This window comes from Neodiprion virginianus, chromosome 4 (assembly GCF_021901495.1).
Source record: "Neodiprion virginianus isolate iyNeoVirg1 chromosome 4, iyNeoVirg1.1, whole genome shotgun sequence".
In the NCBI taxonomy this organism is placed as follows: domain Eukaryota; kingdom Metazoa; phylum Arthropoda; class Insecta; order Hymenoptera; family Diprionidae; genus Neodiprion; species Neodiprion virginianus.
The window spans coordinates 35,480,725-35,505,366 of record NC_060880.1 but is presented as its reverse complement, the minus strand read 5'-3'; the positions used below and the strand labels follow the sequence as shown (position 1 = coordinate 35,505,366).

Genomic DNA, 24,642 nt, shown 5'->3' with positions numbered 1-24,642 from the left:
TTGTTTATTACTTATATAGTTTGTTTTTGTCTCTTCTACGTTCATAAGGTCTCGAAGTTTTTGATTGACAGCTAAATATATGGGTGTCTATGTTCACAAGAAAAACGAAGATGTTTTCACCAAGATGCGATGGACTTTATCGTTATTAACATTATCAGATTCGGTATTAATAATGAGAGCGTGGTGGGAGATTACATTTGGGGTTTGATACGAGAAAGTCCATACGAAAATAGAAGAAGTACGAAAAATATTCATTTTTAAACTTTGTTTATCAATTCTTTTACATTTCTAGTTTATCATTGATTATTATTTTTGAATAAATGTGACTTAAGCGTAGAACCGAAGTTCGCTTGATTGTTATTTCCAACAAATGTTTGAGAAAATCGGTAATTTTTCTTAAAATTGTAAATATCCTTCTGGTTTCTACAGAAACAAACTTTATTATTACTGACATAGAAGAAATCAAAATTTGACATCTACGACCCAGACTCAAAATTGGTGTTAACCGGTGTTATGCATCGATGTATTGTGCACAAATTGCACTGATTTTGGGAAATACTGTCTTTGTTCTTTTCGATGAGATTAACACTTTTAAGACGTATTGATAACAAATAAAGAAACAAAAGTTTACCGAAGGTTTGAATTGAAACTTCTCACCGGGAACCCCGCTTCTTCTTTTACAAGTTAATTCCAAGATTTTGCATAATAACAGCATTATATCTACCAATCAGTTAATAGTCATGACATATCCCGTAAGGAAAAATATTGTCGTCTTCATGATTAAAATAATCCCTCCTCGCAAACATTGTGAATGTTTTTTTCAGTATACTAAATTACTTTTTTACTATGTTTTCCTGCATACTCTGGAAACTCAACTGTCTTTTCCTTGAAGATAAAAATTGTCGCAAAAATATTTTGTTATCCAACGTGACGCGTTTAATGTGCAAAATATTGATCTACTAATCCGGAATCAGTTCCATAACGTCTTCTGTTTAGTCCGTGGCAGTGGTTGACAGGTTGATAAAAAAAAAAAAAAAAAACAGATCATACGAATCTGTGACGTTGACAAACTAGCCTGTGAATTAACGGATTGAAAAAAAAAATCTCAGCTTACACCGATGTCCAGATATCGATAAATTTCGTTGATTATGTACCTACCAGTCGTAGTTTATTAATTTTTTTCGTTTTGCGTTCACTGTCATTTCTGCCCGTCAGGTTGACTTACAATAATACCACATGTACACGACCAACTAGTATTTCATACGTGTATCAGGAAGATAGCAGGCCTGTGCATCAACGACGGAGTTCTTGGTGCTCGAGCCACGTGGCTGATGATAAAATTTACGAGCCTGAAGACCTAAACGGTGGATTTTAACTTTGTTTGTAGATACAACAACACTGCAGCGTATTCCTCACTCACTGCAAACGCGTACTGAATACTTTTACACTGTTTGGCCTTTATCAAGCACTTGACGCAAGCATCTATTTCATGGACGACTCATTGTGCCGAAGAAAACGAACGAATTCTGCCCATTTCCATGTCCATGCAACGTCAGTGGCAATTCATTACTTTCATCAGCGAAGATTTCAAGCACTGTTTGTCTGATTAACTATAGGGAGAGAGACTTGTTCTTAATTAAGGCGACCGGGTTTCCGCGCACTTGAACGACTTAATCCGTTTATATGGTCGATTCAATCAATTCTTTGCCACTGTCTGCGGTACTCGGTTCATCAGAGATTAGTCTCATCGCAAAGCGTTGTAACTCACGCGTACTATAGATTGCATCAAAAATAAAACGATCATAATTGTTAATCTAAAAATCACATTATCTACATGTCAGCTGCACACTCTGTGAACATGAAAGCGAGATAAAGATTATGTATGAGATTTGAACGGTGGGGGAAGATGTAATCAGTCGTATTTATCATAGATGCTTAAGTTCCGTAGAACCGACAGTTCGATGGCATGCGTTAACAGGATGCCATTGTTCCGAATTACTTAGTTTTAGACTTATAGATATATACATGTACATACTGCATATTTATTATTTACCATTCGTATTCTGAAACTACATAAAAATTTATCATTTTACTTTTACGGTGATAATTTTTTTTTCTTCCCTTTTCACCGTTACTTCTTGTTAATTTCACCTGTTTCGTTCAATTCACACGCCTCGTTATGGATTTTCGTGCTTTCGTTTGGAGTGTATTCTTCACCCTCGTTACGTCCGGTGTTTTTGCGGCAGCTGCGGTTGATTTCTCGGATTACGGTAAGTCTTACACCATCTTAAATCCGTTACACCGGTACAATGCTTAATTTCTATGAACCTGTTGGAACTTATTCTTTTCCCGATCTCGAGGCGGCTGGTGAAAAGAACATTGCAGGGATTTCCTTCGTGTTGTTGTTGTTTTTTTTTTTTTTTCCTTCCTCTTCTCAAACGTTGAACAATTGTTTCAAGGTTGTAAAACTCGGCTTGCAGACGAATTAACACCGTTTGCTTATCGCAGTTATCTGCACTTTGATGTAAACATTGCAGAGGCCGGAGTGTCGATCGCGGGAAAGCCTTGTGCAATTGTTTTACGTTGAAAAGAAACCGGCCTGTCAGCGATTAACTTTCAATGCAAGTATGATGAATTTGATTTGTTTTTCCCTTTTTCAATTTCTTTGTAGAGATAAATTTGATTTCGATTGCACACTTTTGTTTCTACTTAAATGCAGTTTGAAATCTAGCGTGAAATCTCCTATTGGATAAGATACTCAAAATTGAGGCTCGATTTATGAACTGACAGCATAAATTGCAGCTAAAACAGTGCCGCTTACATCAAACTCATGGCAATGATTTGTTAAGAAAATTTTTGCGGCGTTTATTTCTTCAAATTTTATATAGGATCACATTATAAGTTGAAAGAAAGAAACTTGAATGGTTAAAATTATAGGACGAACTCAATGAAAAATTCAATTACATTATCAAGCATAAATTGTTCATTCATTTTTAAGTCAATGTAGGGAAACTTTTTGGACTCATTCTAGGCGAATTTTCACAACATATGATGTACGTGCTCGTTGTGCAGCAACCAAAACCTTAATTCAATTCAAAAATTAATTTCTATGAGTTAATTATTCAGTTAAACTGACTGAAATAGTGAAGTTTTTGTGGTTGTTTGAAAACAATATCTCTCTATCAAATATCAACAGTTGATAATATTTTTGATGAGTATCATATCTTCAGATCAATCAATCTCAAATTACTTGACTAAACTGCAAAAAAATTGTTGTAAATTTCGTGTAGTTTGAAGTCCGTACGGCAAAGTGCAAATTGTACTTAAGCTGATAAAATTTACACGAATATCAAACCGAATCACAAAATTTTCCGCAACTTTACATGACTTGGTGCAAATTCTGCGCAAATGCTTAAGGACTGAAATTGAATAAAGAAAATTGCCATTTTCGCACCGAAACGTGGGAAATTTCACACGAAAAGTACTCAAGATTTTTAACAGTGTATCAATAGTACACTAATTCCAACGGCTCTGTACTTCTCCCAATTTTTCGCAATCTGCCAAGACAATGTTTTATCAGAAAATATTCAAAATGGCGCCCGTGGCAGTTGGTTGAAAGGAAAACCTTTTTTTAGCGGTGTACAGCCTTCCGGATAAATGGCTGGTCTGAACCAAAAAAAACAAAACGTCATTTTGAAGTTAAGATATGAAACTAGAACTTTGGTAGAACACATTTTTGATTTTCGTAAATTTATAGAAATGACGACCGTATGAACAAAAAAAAAAAAACACCAATTCATCAGTTTTTTGCACAGTAATTTGAGTTTTAAAAGTGGAAAAAAAATCTATCCAAAATCTGGTCGGCTCAATTCCAAGATAAAGGAATTCAGCACATGCTGTCCGAATTTCAAGTGAATCGGCTAAATAGTTATCGAGTTAAGTTTCAGGATTGCTCTACTGCGGCAAAACAAAGTTTTTTTTTTTCAACTCAAGCAAACATTTGCGTTATTTACAGCAGTTGAAATGGCAATTTGGTAACAAATACCTCACACCTTACAGTGGTCGATACCCCGATATATTCAGCTGCTCGGAGTTGGAATTTAAAAATTCTCTGTAACACCGTCATTTTTGAAAATTTTAACCTCTCACTTGGGAAGGGGTTAGACAAAGATCTGAGCTACGTGAAAATACAAAGAAAAATGTGAAATTTTGTCATTCTAGTGTACCCATCCCTCTTAAGTAATCCATGATACAGGATAAATATGCACACATATACGCACTGGCGCATATATGTAATATCCTCGCGCTTATTTCGTCCCAAGCAATTCGAAATCGGGGCCTATATAATAGAGGAAGACGAGTGTGTGTACGAAGGGTGAGATAAATGAGGCGGAATACCTTTGTCAGGGCTCCCTTATCGAGGTGCATAAATTCACCATTTTCTTATCATCTTTTGATGGTAGTTCATGGATCACGAAGAGGTTATAACATTGTAATAAACGTCGTCCGCCAGCCTTTAGGTGGTAAACCTGTATATAAAGTATTTTTGGGCCAATGGCTGTAGTAGGTACATAAAGATAGATAACATTAATAAATGGAGTGATTCCCTACGCCATTCGTTTGGCGGGAACTCTTTGAAAAAGTGGGTAATTTAAAAAGATGAGTGAACCGAAATTTGTATGAAAAATGGCCTATGGTCTTGAAAGTTGCAATCCGATGAGTGAAATTTTACTAATTCTTCTCCATCCCGCGCTAATTCGGTATCCTTTTCTTCCAGACGATGCTCGGAGTGTAATTCGCGACGGGTTCCAGGCCTTCACCGACTACGCAGACACGACCGAGGTAACGACGTCCGAAAATTGTACGGAGAGATCGTTCTATGACTTTCCGACCGACTTGTTCACGAGAGCACAGCGGGAACAGGGAGCTGCCGCACTCCATTTTTTTGCCGGTGTATACGCATTTTTCATGGTCGCCCTTGTCTGCAACGATTACTTCTTGCCGTCCGTTGATTGCATTTGCACGGATTTGAAGATCAGCCGGGATGTGGCAGCCGCCACTTTCATGGCTACTGCGACATGCACACCCGAACTCTTCGTAAATCTGATTGGAACTTTCCTTACCGAATCTGACCTCGGAATTGGGGCGGTAGTCGGATCCGGTGTATTCAACACTTTCGGGGTTGCTGCTTGTGGCGGCTTGGCCGCAGTTGGGGTGAGAGACAATTACTTGTTTTTTAAAGTGAATCATTATCCGCTATAGCAAATCGCGCGTAGTATCGATCAGAAACAAAACTAAGGTTGGAAGAAAAACATCTTTCAAACGTTTAACAGGGGAATTCAAGTGCTGAAAATAATCAACATGGCCGCCGTTGACGCGCTTGCCGTTTTATTTCGGATCCAAAATTACTTTCGGGATTTCCCAGCTGCTGAGCGCTATGCCACGCCAAACAAAAAAATGGCACGATTAATTCAGTTATAATTTTACTTTTGAAAACAGTCTCAAGAACTGCAATTAGAGCCTGCAAATTTCATAATCAGAACTAAATCGATTCTGAGTTCTTGCAATTTTCATGTTAAATCAAAGTTAATCTCGCGAAATCAATATTAAATATCCGAGATAAAAAGTAATCAGGTGAACCAATTAGGTCGCGCCTGAAATGAGATCGTATATTTTCAAATCGGATTTTTTTATCGCTGGATGTTTTTATAATGTTCACAAAACCTCGATCTATGTATACGTTTCTTATGTTTCACGACAAAGTTTTTTACAACTGAAAATAACAGCACGAACAATATCAAACGAGATCAAAAATCATTTCGATAATTCTGCATATAATTGATATGCCTGATATATTCGAAAGTTATGCCATTCGACTATTCAATCACTCCTTCAAGTATTGACGTCAATGTATAAACGGTTTACTGTTGTACGCCATTTTTTTTTTTTATTTTTTATTTTTTTATCCCATTTATCACCTCATCAATCATGTTCATACTTTTCATCAATTAGCTAACAAATTATTATGCCTGCCAAACTATCTTTCACTAAACACAATTGGGTATCATATAGTGTCGATTATCATTTTTGTGTTCAAATATCGGCAATATCATGTAATCAGGATTATTCAGTGGCATTACATCTCATAAACTGTAGACTTTGATATACTGCAATCATGTCTCTACGCGTGGCCTCACATATCGGAAAACTGCCATTCAGCAGGGAACATCTTTGACGTTGCTGTGGCATCGCTAGATGCTAGTTCAATAATAAATTACGTATATCTTTCTTTTAACAAACGTGACCTTGTCTGGGCGATACACGTTTCTTGAATTCTCAAAATAGTAATATAACCGTGCGGTTCTAAAATATATCGTTAACCATTCCACTTTGATTGGAAGATAGTTTCGTATAACAAATAAAGAATAATATATGATATATCAATATTCGGTTATTTGAAAAAGAACAGTTTACAGTATACGCTACGATATTTTTGTTAAAATTTTCCAACTAGCATTAGTAAAGTAAAACAATTCAACCAATGAAATTCACGCTCATATGGTTATAAGAGAAAACATTATGTTGAATCGAGCGTCAAATCTGAAAGTAGAAGTTATATTCTAAAATGTGTAAAATCTTTATACTACGTTTTTAACACTGAACACGAAAGTAAATTTTGGGTTAGCGAGGAAGAAAAATTACAGGAAAATAACAAATGTTCCTCGATATCTTACCTCCAAAGTGTTTAATGACTCATATACGAATTTTATCTGTGGAATATATTAAGCTGCGATAACTGTTGCAACAAATTTGAGTCCAACTTCACTGCAGATACCTAATATAATTATCACTACTTCCGAATGCTGCGAAATTTCTCTGATATGATCTACTCGACATAAGTCAGGCCAATAAAATAACTTGGATGCCGGTATCACTGATTGGTAAATTCTGATTTGAATTATGACGCACGTTTATAAGCACTTGCGTCTTATTAGCCAGATTGAAGTAGAGATGAAAAAACGTGATAGATTTATCGTATCTTCGGTGGCCCAAGAATATAACAGCTTCGTATAATTTCACACTGCAGACCAATCGAAGGCGAGATGATATCGTAACGTTAAACGGTAAGGGGTCGTATGAACGTGCGTCAGAACATCAGTCAAGAATAGATTGACGACTGAAATCTTGATCCCAAGAAATGTTTCTCCGATCAAATCCGATTTCTGTTACGACTTTAGCGATTTATTAAAAACAGGGTATTCAAATGGAATGGTGGCCGCTATCTCGAGACTGCATCATCTATTCGCTGTCCATCGCACTGTTAGCAACAATGATGTGGGACGGTATCATTACATGGCGTGAATCTACCTTACTGATGGTCCTGTACTTCGTTTACTTCATCATTCTCTTTTGCGACAAGGCGACCTCGCGTTGGGCTAATCAATGCATCGAAAAGATTACGAAGAAGAACAAGACTCTCGCAGGTATCCGCAGGTCGTTCCACATAGACACTGCGGCAGGAGTAAAATTGAGAACATTGAGTGACGAGCGCGGTATCTGATTTTAGAAACGCCCGCCAAGGATATTCCGGAGAAAAATGAGACCTTCGGTACTTATCGGCCGTATTTTCACGGCGAGTTGGTCATCGAATACAGACACAGTCTGTCCGTAAGAACGTCGATGGCTAAGCCACCGACCAACGGAATTTCGATCAAAGTAATCGAGGCCGCTGAGCCGGTCGAGGAGTATGTGGAACCAGGTATCACACGCGTTATCGCGTTAGCATACATCGTCTTCTCATTGTCGATCGAAGTGAAGTTCTTTCATGAACACCGGAATCTATCCAACAGGCACACCGTTCACCATTCCGAAAAGATCACTGCCCGGAAAGATATGGTGGTTCTTTCTGTGGCCGCTCCGTTTGCTGCTATTCGTCACCGTTCCGGACTGCAGATATAAAAGAGTGAGAAAATTTTACCCGCTCACGTTTATCATGTGCATATTCTGGATCGCGGTGACGTCGTACATCGTTTCTTGGATGATAACGGTGGTAGGCGACACGATAGGAATCGCGGACGCTGTTATGGGACTCACGTTTTTGGCCGGTGGAGGAAGTTTACCGGAAGCGGTGTCCAGTGTGATAATGGCCAGACAAGGTGAGTCTCCTCTTGGTCGAAGCTGTCTGTTTTGCGAAAAAAATCATCTCCAAAGATTAATGTTTTTTCCTTTTCTTTCCTTTTTGCTTCGCACAGGCGACGGTGCGATGGGCCTGAGCAACTCGATCGGAGCAAACACTCTCGACATTCTTCTTTGTCTGGGTCTGCCGTGGCTGATAAAGACCACGGTACTGGGAACGAACATTGAAATAATATCTGCGACGCTTAATTACAGTTTTCTCACCCTGATGGTGACCGTGGTATTGCTTTACGGCGTTATTGCGGCGAGTGGTTATCGGCTGAACAAGAAGGTCGGGGTCGGTTGCGCCGTCATGTACATCGCATTTTTGGTCTACGCGGTTCTCCTCGAGTCCAACGTCTTCTTCTTCGTCAACTGGCCGATGTGTGACGCGACAGATTGAAATTTCAGCCGAGACACGCGTGTACAGCGGTGACAAATCTGTGAAGGAAAAACTACGACCACTCCAGCCGTAGTGATTTGTCTTTACAGCGTTCCCCGATCCCACCACGAGCTTGAAACTCGCTCCTCTTTTGCCGTGTGGCTCTAAGTCGAGGAACCCGAAAAGGGCTGGAATCGTTCCGCAGGTATCCAGTGCTGGAAGGTCGGTCAAATCCTGCGGTCCGCAATGGTTGAGAAACGAACTTGGCAGACCAAGTTCTCTTATCCTTTATGTTATCTCGTACCTCGTTACATTTGTCACCTGATCCCCTTGGTCCATTCGGTCACGTTCCAGCTGTCATTTAATCCTTATCCCCGAATTTCCTTCGAGTCTGCGCTGCCTTCTAGTCTACGTCTCTAATTGCCCTTCTCTGTAATTCCGAGGTAATGCACTTCGATCAGCCGTGCTTTTCACTGATCGTGTATCCCACGCGTATGGCAGCGGTATACGTTTCATATATTTAAGAATAAAACGTCTCCCTACATTTTTATTTCGTAATGTTTTAAGAATGGTCATAAAATGCACAATAATTATGACAATAATGATATCAATCTAAAAGGACGCGGAAATAATCTTAACTGATAAATACTCTACGAAAAATTTAAGAATAGGAATAAAAGTTATACGATCAACCGCCGTGTGTATGTGTAGAACAATTGTAAGACAGTAATTTATTTTTATACATTGTGATGAAAAATGTGCTTTCACAATATTGTGCAGGACAAGTCGATTCAATGTTTCGAGTAAGCATTGTGATGTATGTAGCTAATATTAATTAATATTAATGCGGTAAGAATATAGAATAAGTCTGTATATAAGGAATTGTTTCGTCGGACAAATATATCACTCTTCGGGTGTACTGTGAAGATGAAGGAGACTCGATTTTAATTCACAAGACAACTAGTACCTATGCCTCGTTTGTCCGTTTGAAAAAAATTCTAAAGCTTACTTTCAACCTCTCATTATCATTATTATCAAATTATTAACACAACGGTAATGAATTTATTTTTCATCACCTGCCGAAGTCCCAAATACTTATCTTGCTGGGAAAGATTTTCTGATCACGCTCAGACGGCTGTTAAGATCATGCACCTGCCTTTATTCGTATTTCGATCTAGATAGAGAGAGAGAGGTTTAATTACGTTGTATAAATACTCTGGAAACTTATAAGAGCTACGATTTTTTGTCTATTTTCTATACGATGCGCTGTATCAATTATTTTGACTCATTAAGTTTCACTTCGATCTATTATAGACACTCGAGCGAAGACACGTATGTCGCACGCGTGGGAAACATTATCAATTGAAACGATACGAGGTAGATAAGGTGAGTATAATGTGAATATAAACAAGTGAAGGAAAGAAAACAATTTGAGCGATTGAGTTTGCCAATTGCGAATTAATCATTCGTTCAACTTAGACAAATATTTACTTGGTGGAATTTGCAAGTGAAAATTAAACCTGCGGTTGTTTCAACACGCGTGTGTCAGGTTCTATTTATTTTTAATCTGATTCATTATTTGGATACAATCTTGATGATCAGCCTGTAGCAGTGACGATAATTATCGATGTATTTAAGATTGGAATTTTGTTAATTCAGCCTGGCAACGATGATAAACAATTTAGATCTAATAAATTCAACACCTGTCAATTTGAGGGATCGAATGAAAGCGGGGTTAACGTTCGCCTCTAACAATAAGACTAAATATCTTAATTATTCTTTCGAGTAAATCTTCTCGTCTGAAATTGTGCGACGTGATTCGTAAAAACGCACCTCCTCTCCTTTAATTATAAATATACCTGCACGACGTATACTTATTATTTATATACATACGCTGCGGGGGGGTGACGAAATAAAATGACGTCACTGCGTTCGAAAATTATGCATGTAATATACGGATATGTATAGAGTATACATATACGTATATTTAGCAAGTGAAATTTTTATTAAAACAATTTGCATCTTCAATTAACAAGATAGAAACAATCAGATATTATATTCTATATAATAATCTTAAAACGGAGTGCACCGAAAAATCACAAATTGTATGTTTATCATATGACGGAAATACCTGATCCATATTAATTGCACCCTACAACAATTAATTACATATACAATGCATACTATTTTCTATGGTCTAGGTAACGTTCCGATCTCTCCGATATTATTTATAGCTGATATAGTTTGCTCAGCTCTTTATGTCGTTCGCGCAAATCACAAAAGCTAAATCACAGCCGGTGCGGAGCCACTTTTATTACAACATCGTATTGTCACATAATAATATGGCCGATGGTCCGCGCACTCCGAAACTCTCGTCATACTCATACCAAAAATTTTCATTTCTTTAGTTATTTTTGGTTTGCTATTCTTTTTGTTTGTTTGGTTTTTTTTTCGTTTTTATTTTTTCAATTTCCTTCGTCAAACCGTTCGCGGTAAACTTGGTGGAAAAGTATACTGTATAATAATACCGTTGTTAATATTATTACATAATTATAATCATTAGTTTTGTTTTTGTTGCTGTTGATATTATTATCATCAATATCAGTATTATTATTACTATTATTAATATTATTATTATTGTTGTTGTTGTTGTCGTTATTGTTATTTTTATTATTAAATTTATTCACATTATTATTGCACAAATTCACGCAAAATTTGAAGAAAACTAGAACAAACGATATTGCACCATAAAATGTATACAAGCTAACTCAAAATGTAAGCCAATTTGACTATTTTCTTTTTTTTTTTTTTTTATCAGTTATACTCTGGCGATGAGTGTACACAATTTGATTTCGAACTTGAGCAAATCGAAATTTAAGTAAAAGTTTTTAAGAATTATTGAAAAAAGTGATATCCTCATGCATATATAGAGACTTTCAAAGGTGCCCGATTGTACGCAATGTGCACCGGAACCGACGTTTGAAATTTCTTAGGTCATATTTGGTTACGAAAATTTCACGCGTAATAATCGTGAATGTCAAAAGATCAGGCGATATATTTGCCTATTATACGATCACGTGCGCATCTAGGTACAATCGTGAGTGATGAGTATGTTGCTCTCAAATTATTGATTATGACTATCTTATTTGGGTATCGAGTGTACGTATAATTATAAGAGTTTGATGAAGTGTCAATGTTCATTAAGTAATATCGTTAAGGTGATTATTAGTGGTATTCAAATCTGCATAATTCTATTATAATTAATCGAATGAGCGATTGATTTCTTTTCGTTTTTTTTTTTTTTTTTCTCTTTCATTACGTATACACTAGAGGCAATTATATAATGATGGATGCGACGTGCAAATATACTACGACGTATATGTATACATGTGTTTGATATTAAATATTTATGTAACGTATGTTATAAATAACGAAATTAGCCGGACGATAAATTCTATATTATTCCTATTGTAATTATATACACAGGACGATATGCGGAAATTTAGCCATTCGTTATTCAAAAACTTTATACGTATATGTATAGGTGGAATCACCCGTTGTTGGAAAGTTTGCATTTGTTTACGGAATATGTTTCATTAGGTGTTAAACACGTATAGTTAGATAGACTTTGAACGTTGAAATAACCGTAGATCGTATTCAGGTATCCGTATAAGGTATTATTAAAAATTATTTTCATTTTTATCCAAGATTTTTTCGAAGACGATTCATAAGAAACAACGATATAATTGGAAATACCTATTTTTCAGGCCACTGGCATTGAATTTGTTTATTTTTATTTATTTATTATCTTTTTTTTTTTTTTGTTTTTTCTTACTTTTACGAAACGATTTCGGAATCGATAGTGTGGGTTTTGATAAAATTTCGGAAAAAATTCATCAATTACCTTTATATTTACATGTATCTATAACCTGCGGAATGCTATCACTGGATCTCCCGAAAAGATCCTTTCTGATCTCCATCTGACGATGTATCTTATGTATTAATCGGCAAATGGAAAATGGATGCATATCAAATGAGGTAATTAGCGATTGTAATTTCTGTGCCTTAATTAGTATTACCTGCTGTACGCAGCCATTTTCCAACAGCTGTACTGACAAGAACAATTTTTTATTTTTAGATCCGACCCTGCAGTCTCTGATGTAGAGCCCTATCTGGAGATGATCTATACAATAATCTTCTCAAAGATTAGATAAATTTTCATTTTTTTTTTTTTTTTTATTTCCAATTATTTTTTACCAGAGTTTTTAGTTTTTTTTCTGATTTAAATCTGCATGCGTTCTTTTTTCACTTTGAGCATATAAATAGACTCTATGTTTTTTATTTGAGCGTTTATACGTATATAATGTTGTCGATATCGTAATATTAAGATTGAGGTGAACTTATACAAAAAATTCACCCATACATTTTATCGACTTATATATTAGGTCGCTTAAATTGGATGGATCGTACTGTACAAGTATTTTTGTTTCCTCTTCCCTCTTCGTTTCATTCAAATAATAGGCGAAATTGCAAACTTAAAAGCTACAATCATTGTTGACAATCATTATAACTATTATTTGTGATCTTAAAGTTATATACGTTAGCGCGTGAACGTTATACGTATTCAAAGAGAATCGCTTCTAGCGAAAAAGTCCGTATTATGTTGTATATTTCACAGTACGTTATACATACGTATAATTCTGGTATCGTATTTAAATACAATGCACAACCAGATCTAATTATACGACAATTGAATTGTCATATTTCGTCATAACCATCCCCGAATGTTGGATTGTAAAATTTGTGCCGATTTATACATCCGACATACCGGGACAATCTGTTTAAACTTGAAAATGAACCGCGCATGCGCGAGTTTTATCGGCTGTTCGTGCAGGCTGGCCATCACGAGGTTCAGCCGTCAAACTCTTTCTGGCGGCGATGTGGTTGATACGAATTTTCGAGGTTAGAATCTCAAATAATTGAGGTAGCGACTCGAAAAGGTTTGGGAAGCATTCGTTATTGGGTCGGAAAGTTGATTCTTCAAAAAACGGTCGGAATTTAATGCTTATGCTCTTTGAAAATTCAAACGTAGACATTTTGCGTAGGTTGGCCAGCCTGTATCGCAGACAAGAATTTCGCTGCGGGAAGATTTCGCCGACCAATGAGATTTAATTATTTGGCGCATGCGTGATTGACTTTCAAGTTTCAAGAGATTGTCCCGGTATCTATCGGTGTAAGTACTCGCAGCCTTATTGCATACAGGCATACAAGTCTAGGTATAACCAAAATTTTCGGCAATGGAATTTCGCGTCCGATTCTACAATGGTAATTAATAATTAGCGAATTTGATTCGGTGCAGTATCATTTACACCCCCGTGCCCGTACACATGCCCGCGAATTCGATCTCGTCGAAACGCATTCGAACCAAAGAAATTGGACCTTTACTGGCATATGCATTGACTGCAGTTAGACGCCAGTTCGGGAAGTCGTATCTGGGCTGCAGAATCGGAAGCTTGAGTCGGGGATGGATCCGACTGTCACTGGATCTCGCAGAAGGAAAGTTTGTTGGTCGTCTCCTTGGTCTGTTCCTGGTCCTGGCTGTTGCCACCCTCGCTTTTCGGGCTGCCACCTTCCTCGATGGATCCCCCACTGCTTCCGTGGGGGCAAATCGATTGTCATCTGAGTGCCAAGGTGGACACCATTGGCGGCCTGGACGGCTTGTTGTCGAGTATCCGTTCGATTTCGCTCATCATACTCGCGTTGAGCTTCGGGATTAGCTGGAAGAAAATTAATCGTTTCATAGATAGTGCCTAATCGTCGCCGAATAATCGTCTCCTTGGTGATAATCTCACCTGTAAACTTTGGAGACTATCGTACAGCTGATCTGTGTTCGCTGCACCGAGCAGAAGGCACTGGACACTCTCATTTTTCAATGACCAAGCGATCGCCAGCTGCCCGAAGGAACAGCCCATCCTCTCGGCTAATGCCGAAACCTCCCTGAACTTGTCCGAGTACTTTCGGGTCTCTTCGTCCGCCAACTTATCCTTCCAGCCGTATTCCTGCTGCGGAAACTCGTTGCGTTTAGACATTGACTTATCGGACTGCATCATTGGGAGAGCATTCGAGCGGAAACAGAAAGACGGTGTGAAGCAGGCTGCTACATCGGTTACTGCACGTGCGCTATAAGCTCGACATTCATGCTTCATTTTTTTTAACCTCTTTTCAAGTTCACAGCTACACATTTATTATACTCACCTCCTTGTACAGAGACTGGGTTTCATCTTCCGTCCAACTGAACGAGGAGTATTTGTTCTGAAACGACAATCCGTAAAATTACCGTGGGACTCAGATTTGGTGTAAACAATCTCGTTATGATAGTACATCTTTGAAGTGAAACGGAAAATTGAAAACAAGGATATTAATAGCGGTATGAAATTGCAGGTTCAATTTGGAAGTTCTTTTGCGCAGGTTTTGCAACCGCACTAAATGAGAACCGTCGGGTTGATTGTGGACAAAATGAGAGAAGAATCATCTCAAGAATAACACACGTTTAATCTTCGTGTCGTGTAATCGATATTGAACGAAGCCAGGATTATAAGTTAGTACGGGAAACGAGGATCTGCAGATAAGTGAATGGGTTTTAAGTACAACACGTGGCGGTAAACGTTACTAGACCTGCGAGCTTGGATAGGTAAGTATTTTCATATTGCAAACTCCGCATGAGTTGAATTGATCTTTGTAATCTAAGCGTTGCTAATCGTGCTGGCATGACAAGAACATTTCAGTGCAAAGTTATTCTTGATACATTTATGATGATGATACGACTGATCTATAGGTGGCATTATAAAGTGTCTAGTAACGTTTTGCGTGGTCTCTGACATAATGGTTGCTCTGATGTCTGAACTCGTGCGATTCAAATTGAATCCACCAGTAATACAGTTGAAGACGAGTTTGTCTGCAGTTTCACATGTTTCGGTTTAAATATAAAAGACTCAGTGACCGAATTTCAACATGTAGAGAATATCATAGTCTCTATGACGAGACATAGTGCAGAAAAAGCGATGTCCGAGTGACGTGGAATGTTGATAAACGTAAAAAAATACTCTTTGAAACCGCAACTGCAGCAAAAAAAAAAAAAAATAGTATTATTTGTGAAACGCAATGCTTTGATTAGTTTCATTAATCGGCAATCTGGGGTTTACTTTGTAGGAAGATCTGGAGAGGAAAGACATTCCGCAGTCTTCGCTTTTGGTGGACACCATTCCAATAGTGACTGTCGACCAGGCCATGAGTCCGACTCCTGAAAAACGTTAAACATATGCAACACTCGACGTACTGGCGATTTGAATTGATGAGCCAGGAGAGTTTCCATTGGCTTGCTATATCGTTCGTACCAATTTTGTTGTAAAGCTCCGGCATGTAGAGTTCTGGCTTTTCTCTGTAGAAAAGGTGGTACTCCGCCTGCTCGACGATCGGTGTGACGCAATTGAACTGTCTACAGTTCGTGTAGGCTTCCATTATTTCAACGGGAGACCATCGAGAAGTGCCCCAGTACATGACCCAGCCCTTGCTTATCACGTAATTCATCGCCCGAACGATTTCTGAAAGCAGCAGAGATTTACCAATGTAGTGAAAAATCGGGTGGCAGATACCGCGTTGAAACTTCCACCACAGTTTAAATCGTACCTTCCATCGGGCACATCGGATCAACCTTGTGGATCATTACGATGTCGATGTACGAAAGCTGAAGCCGTAAAAGTGAGCCCTGAACCGATTCGATAATGTGTTTACGGGAGAGACCTCGTCCTTCAGTCCTGCCAAGAACGATTACAGCAATGGAACCAATACCAGAAACGTTAGCGTTTGTGCGTTGACTATACTTCTGGTTTTTCAGGTTTTGGGGGAAGGCGTTTTGGACGTTAGTAGTACCCTCCAAAGTTTATTTGAAGTTTGGGCTTTACCTGAAGCATTGTTTCTCAACCTGCAGTACACCACCCAATAAGGATGGCGTATTCCACCATCGACTTCCCCCATACCGGAAATTCTTTCCATATCGAGTAAATCTATGCAGGTGTGTATAAATGATCGGGAAAACGCACTTGGTGTTCCAGTATATCTTTGTCGTAACAACGTAGGTCGTTCTGTTCCAGGCTCTGCGGGATAATATTCTGCCCAGTTGGGTCTCGGCTCGATGCCCGCTGTGCGCCTCGCTCAGATCGAACACATTGATCCCACTGTCGTAGGCCAGGGCGATCACGGCTTCGGCGGTTTCCTCGTTCCCGCCCCTGCCAACCCCAAAAGTAGTCCAGGTACCTGTCGATCAATCACCCACTCAATGCGATGTGCTCTGTATGGATATTTTTCGTTAGAGGAATATTCCCCAAAAAGAGACCGACTCGGATGGAATTCACAGCAGGCAAGCTGGTCGGAGCGAAGAACCGGACGAAAGTAGCAATTTCTGGCTTTCGGACCGGCCAGATAAGCTGTCGGGTAAATTATGGGTCAATTCTGTTTCAGTGGCTCTTCCTATAAGTTACGCTAGGAGGATGGTCGTTATGGAAGAAGAACCTAAATCTTGTCCAAGAGATTTACAAGGTCCATTGATCTCTGCGTTTGACATTTCGCGAGTACGGACACGAGGCTGGTCCGAAAATATACCGTCAAGGTTTTGACGAACCGGTGAAAAACGAACGTCAACTATGGTGAAACGTAATTCACTGTCAGACATATTGTTATAATTTACTTCAAGTTAAGTCGGATCCGGATGTAAAGGCTCGAAAATCTGGCTTAATTGCAGAGAAACCGGGGCGTTTTAGTCTGGGATTCGTAAAGCTGCTTGAGTGGAGCAGAGCAGTCTCAGATACAGCCGTCGATTTTGTGCAATGGTTTCCTTATCAACCTCCTACATCATTTACAACACGTACATACACCGGCTCCGGATGGTATATACGGTGGTTACTTGCCGGCGTCTTCAGCCACCTCAATTTCAATCTAAGCCGCTCTAGATAAGCAGCTTACGGAAGGAATTCTAATTCTCGCATGCAAGAAAATACGAAGCCCTATAGTACTGAATATTGTGACGTTCGTTGAGCCGGTTTCGCTACCTTTCGTGACGCCGCATGTCGGGTCGTATTTTTTCAATTCTGCCGAAGTCATTCTATTCAATCTTGGATATGTGAGGTTCGAAGTTATTTTTCGTAACCGTAGTGCAATCAAGTGATTATCTAGTTTCCAATGTTTGGCTTAAAATAAGCTGGGACAGCTGCAAACTTGGCTGAAGATGTGAAAAAAAAGGAGATCAGAAAACGCTGATGTAACGATCAACATGGCGTCGCCATCGATTATACGCCTGCAATTTAATATCGGCTTTACGATCGTTCTCGGCACTCGTCAGTTATCAAACTCTATTTCACGCCGAACGAAACTACGGCAAGAATAGTTCGGTTGTGATTTCGCCTTGAACGAAAGCCTGGAAGCCGGGAATCCAGGTTATGAAAATCACTAGGTTACGTGTGCAGTTGAAAGATCCGCTTTTAAAATCAGTGTCGAAACGTTGATGTTCGTCAGTTTCCCCGTAACTTTTCTGTGGAATTGGGTCGTAAAAGAAAACCCCGAATCCACGAGTTGGAGAACGCGTTACCACTGCTGTATAACATATCGCCTGTCAGACCTATAGCTACTAAATATCGACAAAGATATAAATTAAAAAATCTGTACTGCAGCTGTAAAATGGTCGGACGTGATCAGAGCTGTATAGGCGTGTAGTTCAAAATCATGCTAGCTCAATGAAAACCATGCAAATTCTTTTTACTTTTATTTTCAAACACTTGTATTACCGCTGTTACAAGCGTGAGCCTAACGCTTTCCCATAAGAATGAATGTAAAATAACGAAAAGTTAAAGGTGAAATAACTCCGCTACATCGGCTCAGACCTCGTAATATATGTAATTCGCATTGATATAGAACGATTTCAATCTACACGCCTGTACATCCTCAAGCCCTAGGCTTTGTAAAATGAGTCTCATTCGACAGGTACAGTAAAACGAAGTCTGAACTTCGGCCGGATGTTCGCGACTCGTGTTGGCTATATATTCCGGATAAGTGTCGCAGGCGTGTATCTACACAAGTGCACACAGAGCACCGAGCACAGCACGAAGGTATCCAGATTCGAGTCGCGGTTTAAACTCCGTCAGTTAACACTCGAACAAACGCTAGACGACTCGCTAGTGTAAATATGTTTCCGCTCTGAACAGTATACACCGTATACACGTATAATATACGTATACGAGTGTCATGTACATCTCGTGGGTGTGTCGATTACGAGAGAGGCTGCTGGTGCAGAGATGAGCTGCGTGCCGGGCCGTTGGGCCGAGTAATAAATACAAACAAGGTTGCATCCGCGCTCAGATACCCATCCACCTACCCACCTAGAGGAATAAACAGACGTATGATAGAGCCGGCGATGAGCAAAGATTTTAATTGCCGAGTTGATGGCTGATGAGGGATAGTCGGAGGATGTTGAATGTTGATATGTTACGTGTTACACGATTACACTTGCAACGCGGTGATCCAGCTCCTAAGAGACGGTTTACGGTCGCTTTTGTGTAAAAGCCGGTACAGTTTTATCACGCACTGCGCCTTACTATAACAATATATAACAATACACGCATACGTCGCTTCTCGACCGGTGACCTGAATTGGAAAAATTAAAATCCCTCTCCTCGCCCCCGCATCGACGCTCACCCAGACCGACGTTCGAGACTCGAAGACCGCTCTTTCCCAGGTTCCGGTACCGGATCCCAGGCGATGGATGCTGGAGTCGGTGCGCCTGGGCCGCGATGCAGTTCGTAAGAAGTTGCTCCTTGGTTCCAGCGGTCGGACCGCAGTTCCCAAGCCCCTCGACGCCGCCCCCGCCGCCCCCGCTGTTGAACTCTTCCATGCAGTCCAAGCTCGCTATCGGGGCTCGGCATCTGACACAACATCATAAATGGGGTAGAATTTCTTCCGCATCGAACACTGCCTAACTTATACAGGCCACGCGACCTTTCGGCCTCTGCACTTATGTATCCATTATCCATTTTATAGCCGAGATTTTCCCACGCGGAAACGGAAGTCGAACATTCGGCATTCGTGGAGTCGCGTGGATAGTGTCGTTTTTTTTTTCTTCTTTTGGTCTTTTTGTACGTGTGCACTATTTATTCTACACGAAGGAGCGAGAGAAAGAGAAAGATTTTCGTTTTTTATTTTTTTTCTTTTGGTCTTTTTGTACGTGTGCACTATTCGTTATTCTACACGAAGTAGCGAGAGGAAGAGAAAGATTTTCGTTTTTTTTTTCTTTTTTCTAACGTAGCGGTTGCGATTTCTGACTACGGGATTAGGAACTTGGACCCTGCGGTTGTTATTATTACATATCGTTGGCGGTATATCCTTACCTGTATATGGTTGGAAGCGGATACGAGTCGTCGTCTTCCATGCTGCTGTTTGTGTTAGCGTTATTATTCGTGTCATTCCCGGCATTCGAACTGTTTCCAAGGCTGCACAGCATCAGCTGTGACATTGTTATATTTAATGATTTTCCAATTCTAGCAGAACTCTCACAAAGACGTTGAATTGCTTTTCAGCAAATTTCGAATCTCATATATTATATAGTTACGATATATCGATGTAAGCGGTGGACACGCAGCTTTCTTCAATTTATCGTCTCATGTTCGGATTATTTTTATTTTACTGCGTACGACGGTGTTGTTGATTTTTTTTTTTTGTTTTTTTTTCTTCAAATAGTTTTTTTTTAATTATTAATTGTATTATGAATCAATTTTACCGTCTGATCGGCTGCACTCCGCACTTATCAATATTAATAAATAATTCATTGGAATCTTTGAAGCGAATAGTTACAAGCATTGATTACGTTTATTATTATTATTATTATTATTTTTATTATTATTTTAAATTCTATTTTAAAATTTGAATCTTTATAACGAGAATCGTCAAGGCTTAGGTACTATGTCAGCACTAAAATAATGTATGCGCCTATATGTATAATATACTTGTCGTATATGTATATATAGTTATATCGAGAATGATTTAAGCGAACGAATTAATTAATGTATTGCACGTACGATTTAGGCACTAGTTTATTGAATCATTTTAGGCACCGCATATAAGAGAAATCTCCTTAGCAACTATAATATTATCATATTACATATATATATATATATATTCTGTATTTATACGAACCTTAACGGTTTATACGAATTAAATTATTTGGAACGAATGGTCGATATGAGCCTAGATATGTGACACGATTTCATTCGAGTCTCACTATTAATACGCCCCGCGGGTTTTTAAGGGTATAGGTACACCTACGAACAGCGTCGGTACTGCACCACCTACGCAATAAAGGTATGCGTGCATATGCATGAAACTTATACGTGCATACGTACACACGACACGTGTGTCATGTGTTATTTATTCCTTTTGCCTTCTTGCTTTTTTCCCTCTTCTCCTTATTCCCTTTTCTTTTTTTTTTATTGTTTCTTTCAATTTTTATACATCGTTTAACAATTCGACGATTCGTATAGTATTAAGTTTATTACATTATACATCGCACGCATGTATATACATACGCATACACATATACATACGTATACATATATGTATACACATATGCATATGTACAGATACGAGGGATAGAGTTATAACAACGTAGTCGAATAAATTATTTTAAAGATATTATATTATCGTTTATTTCTTCTTCTTCGTCTTCTTTTCTTTTTTCTTTTTTTCTTTTTTATTTTTGTTTTGTTTCGTTTCCTTTATCTTTAATACAAGGTGCAGCAATTGCGATAATGGGTTTAGAAAGAAACACACACAAATTTGAAAGGAAAAGTTTAGTAAAAATATTTGTTAACGGCTAGTGTTGTGTCCCTTGCGCGGTAGGCAACACTGCGCCGGCAATCCTCCCCGCTAAGGGTTGCGTCTACCCGGCAGGGGCGGGGGTGCAAGGAAAGGCGGGAGGGATCACGTGACCCAGCGCATGACGACCGCCAGTCTACGGCGCATGGATCGACTCGAGGCGTCTACGTGTATCCGTAATACACAGATACGTACAATACGCGTACGTGCAACTGTACCGTCCATGCACGGCATACACTCGCATTCCCGGCCTCTCCGCGGCCTCTTACGCCTGTATTTTGCCCGTGGAACACACACCGTTCCAACCTCGCGGCCACACGGAAACCGTCGTGTCGGTCCGATGGTTGTAGGTGAGAAGGTGGAAGGTGGAAGGCAGGCGAAAGGTGGTTGGGCGAGCCGACGATCGTACGGCAGCACCGCAATGCGGACCTGAATTCGCTGTCAGCTTCCGTGCAATCGAGCATCGGGGCCTATTCCCAATTTTCGCCTTGCGCCTTTGTTCCCGAAATTACCGAGGTCGATGAGAATGTTCAGGCGATGGAGAAAAAACGAGGAAAAGAATGAGTAATCAAAAAAAAAAAGAATAAAAATAAAGGGAACAACGCGAAACCGGTCGTCACCGTGTTTCCGTTTTTCACCTACGTTCAATGAGATTTGCACGAATTACCGATCGATTGTACCGTTTAACCTCACCCGTCTTCGTAATTTCTTTGCTCACGAGAGAACTCGGCCCTCAGCGCCATCTAGCGACGATCCGCTGAAATGTAGATGTATCAACGTGTATAGCAGCTGTCGCGATACAATGTTGTAAAAAAAAATGTTACACTTTCTGGATGAAACATGCCTCGGAAGGTAGAACCAGGCTGTGAATCACGTACCTACACATATAATCTTTGCCAAAATGATCCGTTGAAGGTAGGTTAACAACTCAGCGGGCATCTTGTATTGTTGCTAGACCGTCATCAGCTGTCCAACCATTAGTCGTCGAGTCAAGAGTATTCCGGGTTTTTCTTGCCGCCCGCACTGTTGGATTGGCCAAATTCCAGGTCAATCAGAAATAGGCTTGTCTCGAGTCTCCGCGCAGCTTATATTTTTCCTTCTTTCTCAGAGCGAGAAATTCAGAGCGGCTATGGCTGATTTTAACATAGCTCCAAAAAGCGATGCCTTCCTCAATGACCCCAATTTTCGAACAATTGTTCGCCGGTCAAAGGTTCGGAAGGTGACCGAGAGTCAGGATCCGCAACCCAGCTGCAAAATACTTTTGCAGACACTCAAGGCGAACTAATTCGTTTCACGATGTTGCCGGTCTGACGCATTCCTGAATTTTCATGTCCGACCTGACGAGCTTAAAATTTCATTGCCATGCACGCAGCTTGAGGGGTGCCGGGCTACGTGCCCGAGAGAAAATGTGGGGCAATATGGCCGTGACGTTGGACGGTGGAACGAGGATCGACGAGACTGCGGAACTGCAATACCTACCTACCGGGGCTTTTTCTCAAAAACTCGACATTCAACGCCCCAACTGCATGAATATTATTGAATATGCCAATTTGAATATGCAGTGGTTACAAAGCGTGGCTTCGGTTGCCTATCCGTTGCAGGCGACGAACGTCGAGCTTAACAAAAAACACCCGACATGCAGAGAAATGAAATTACAAGCGAAATTATTTCCCTGACGACTTTCCGACCGATTGACGGAAACTCGTTTTCATTGTTCGATTTCCGGTTTGATTTAAAGCGCTGCTTTAAATCCGCGACGGGCCTTCCACGCGCCTATAGATTATACTCACCTGCGTAATCTGCAGGTTAACAAGTCGTCGGGAGATGATCAATTGAACGGAAATAAAGGGCGGGGGGAGAGAAACGGCGGAAGAAGCGGAACGGCGAAGTTCGCGACAAAGATGTTGAGGAAAATGTGAGAGCGAGAGAGCCTGAGGATACGATGAGATTAAAAATTGATCATTTCGTTTATCGACGCGGGATTCGTCGTTTTTAAAGAGATGACGAAATTTTTACCGGCTTCGGATTACGCCAGTATCTACGGCTGGATTTCTCTCCGACGTTTCCAGGAGGAAAAGATTTAACGCCGAGCTTTTTATGCTCGCGTTCTCTGGAGAATTCGCGAAAATACGCCCGGGTCTCGACTCCGGTACGGTTGACGTATGTTTCTTTAATTTCTGCACTTTTTCAACATTCGATTTTACACAGAATTTTTTCAATTACCCACCGAACAAATTTACGCTTTAATTCCTGTGTATTTAAGCGGTGTAGAGTGTAGGGTCTCTTGGCGAAAAGATGCGTTTAGTATATCGATCCGGTTTACAGAATCAACGCCGAGTTGCTCCGTTTGGCAAAGAGTCGCGTTATTAAAATCCTAATCACCGTATTTTATATTATACACCTCATATTCTCTTAGCTGGAATCCAAATGTAGAAATGTTAATGTACAATGAGTTACAAATTTTCTTTCAATTCATTATGCTTGTTTTGTAACAATTTACCATATTGCAGGTATGTTTTTCATTTGATATAGTTTATTAATTATTTTAATTAACCTCAGTCTCAAAATCATGGAACTTTGGAACATCATAGTTCTCTAATATTAATTCTAAATATGATAAGTCTGGAAGTCGTAATCAAACGCGTATATACGTATTTGGCATTGTAATTTCGACCTTCATAATTATCCATCGTCCACCATTTATTTTTCCTACTTTCCCTGTTTCCACTTCCGCTTTATCCAAATTTCTCTCTCTCTCTCTCTCTTCGTAATGGCTCGTTCTGCGCCAGAGGAAGTAGGTTCCAGACAAACTGACGCCAGAGAAATTGAATGAACGAAGGAATTCCAAGGGGCGACTCAGCTATTCTAGTTTTCTTGTTTTCCGCGCAGAAACGTAAGAGCCACGCTCCCTTTAACTAAATAAAACAAAGTATTTACCGTCCCAGATCCAGGTGGACGTGAAACAGATTCCGCCTTTGAAAGAGAGTCTTCCTTAACACAGCTGTGCAACTGTGAAACGTCGCATGATTCGATCTTTCAAAATTATACAAAACGCAATAGAAAGAAAAACTAAAAATTCTTTCACAGAGTAATCGCGTCGAGAAATTTTCCAAGCCAATTACGTATACTGACTCATTTATTCGTGCCAACTAATTATCGTTCTTTACATG

At 39.6% G+C, this 24,642-nt stretch overlaps 2 protein-coding genes across 6 annotated transcripts; one reads left to right on the top strand and one right to left on the bottom strand.

The window, feature by feature from the left end:
- The first annotated feature begins 149 nt into the window (after positions 1-149).
- Positions 150-10,403, top strand: LOC124302460 (sodium/potassium/calcium exchanger 4-like). The gene is made up of 6 exons (XM_046758672.1): positions 150-2,270; positions 4,778-5,214; positions 7,256-7,484; positions 7,568-7,759; positions 7,851-8,156; positions 8,253-10,403. Exons 1-6 carry the CDS (start codon positions 2,180-2,182, stop codon positions 8,576-8,578), a joined length of 1,581 nt encoding a protein of 526 aa, XP_046614628.1. The 5' UTR covers positions 150-2,179; the 3' UTR covers positions 8,579-10,403.
- A 3,672-nt stretch (positions 10,404-14,075) lies between these two features.
- On the bottom strand, positions 14,076-20,917 carry LOC124302463 (voltage-gated potassium channel subunit beta-2). Of its 5 annotated transcripts, XM_046758679.1 has the most exons (10): positions 20,211-20,917; positions 19,990-20,105; positions 19,301-19,527; positions 16,657-16,870; positions 16,244-16,371; positions 15,952-16,158; positions 15,760-15,857; positions 14,813-14,869; positions 14,410-14,658; positions 14,076-14,334 (listed from the first exon to the last, which is right to left on the bottom strand). In XM_046758679.1, the coding sequence occupies exons 2-10, from the start codon at positions 20,100-20,102 to the stop codon at positions 14,233-14,235; spliced, it is 1,395 nt and encodes a 464-aa protein (XP_046614635.1). In that variant the 5' UTR covers positions 20,103-20,105; positions 20,211-20,917; the 3' UTR covers positions 14,076-14,232. The 5 variants fall into 5 exon arrangements, with proteins under 5 accessions (XP_046614635.1, XP_046614634.1, XP_046614636.1 ...); XM_046758678.1 differs by having other exon boundaries at positions 19,990-20,917; XM_046758680.1 differs by having other exon boundaries at positions 14,410-14,619; positions 19,990-20,917.
- Positions 20,918-24,642: the final 3,725 nt, after the last annotated feature.

Excerpts from the sequence above, each read along its gene's own strand:
- LOC124302460 (XM_046758672.1), top strand. The coding sequence starts at position 2,180 with ATGGATTTTCGTGCTTTCGTTTGGAGTGTATTCTTCACCCTCGTTACG. Across the intron at positions 5,215-7,255 it reads GCGGCTTGGCCGCAGTTGGG|GGTATTCAAATGGAATGGTG; the intron begins GTGAGAGACAAT and ends TATTAAAAACAG. Across the intron at positions 7,760-7,850 it reads CGAGGAGTATGTGGAACCAG|GCACACCGTTCACCATTCCG; the intron begins GTATCACACGCG and ends TCTATCCAACAG.
- LOC124302463 (XM_046758678.1), bottom strand. The coding sequence starts at position 20,114 with ATGTCACAGCTGATGCTGTGCAGCCTTGGAAACAGTTCGAATGCCGGG. Across the intron at positions 14,659-14,812 it reads CCCAGTCTCTGTACAAGGAG|TCCGATAAGTCAATGTCTAA; the intron begins GTGAGTATAATA and ends CCAATGATGCAG. Across the intron at positions 14,335-14,409 it reads ATAGTCTCCAAAGTTTACAG|CTAATCCCGAAGCTCAACGC; the intron begins GTGAGATTATCA and ends ATTTTCTTCCAG.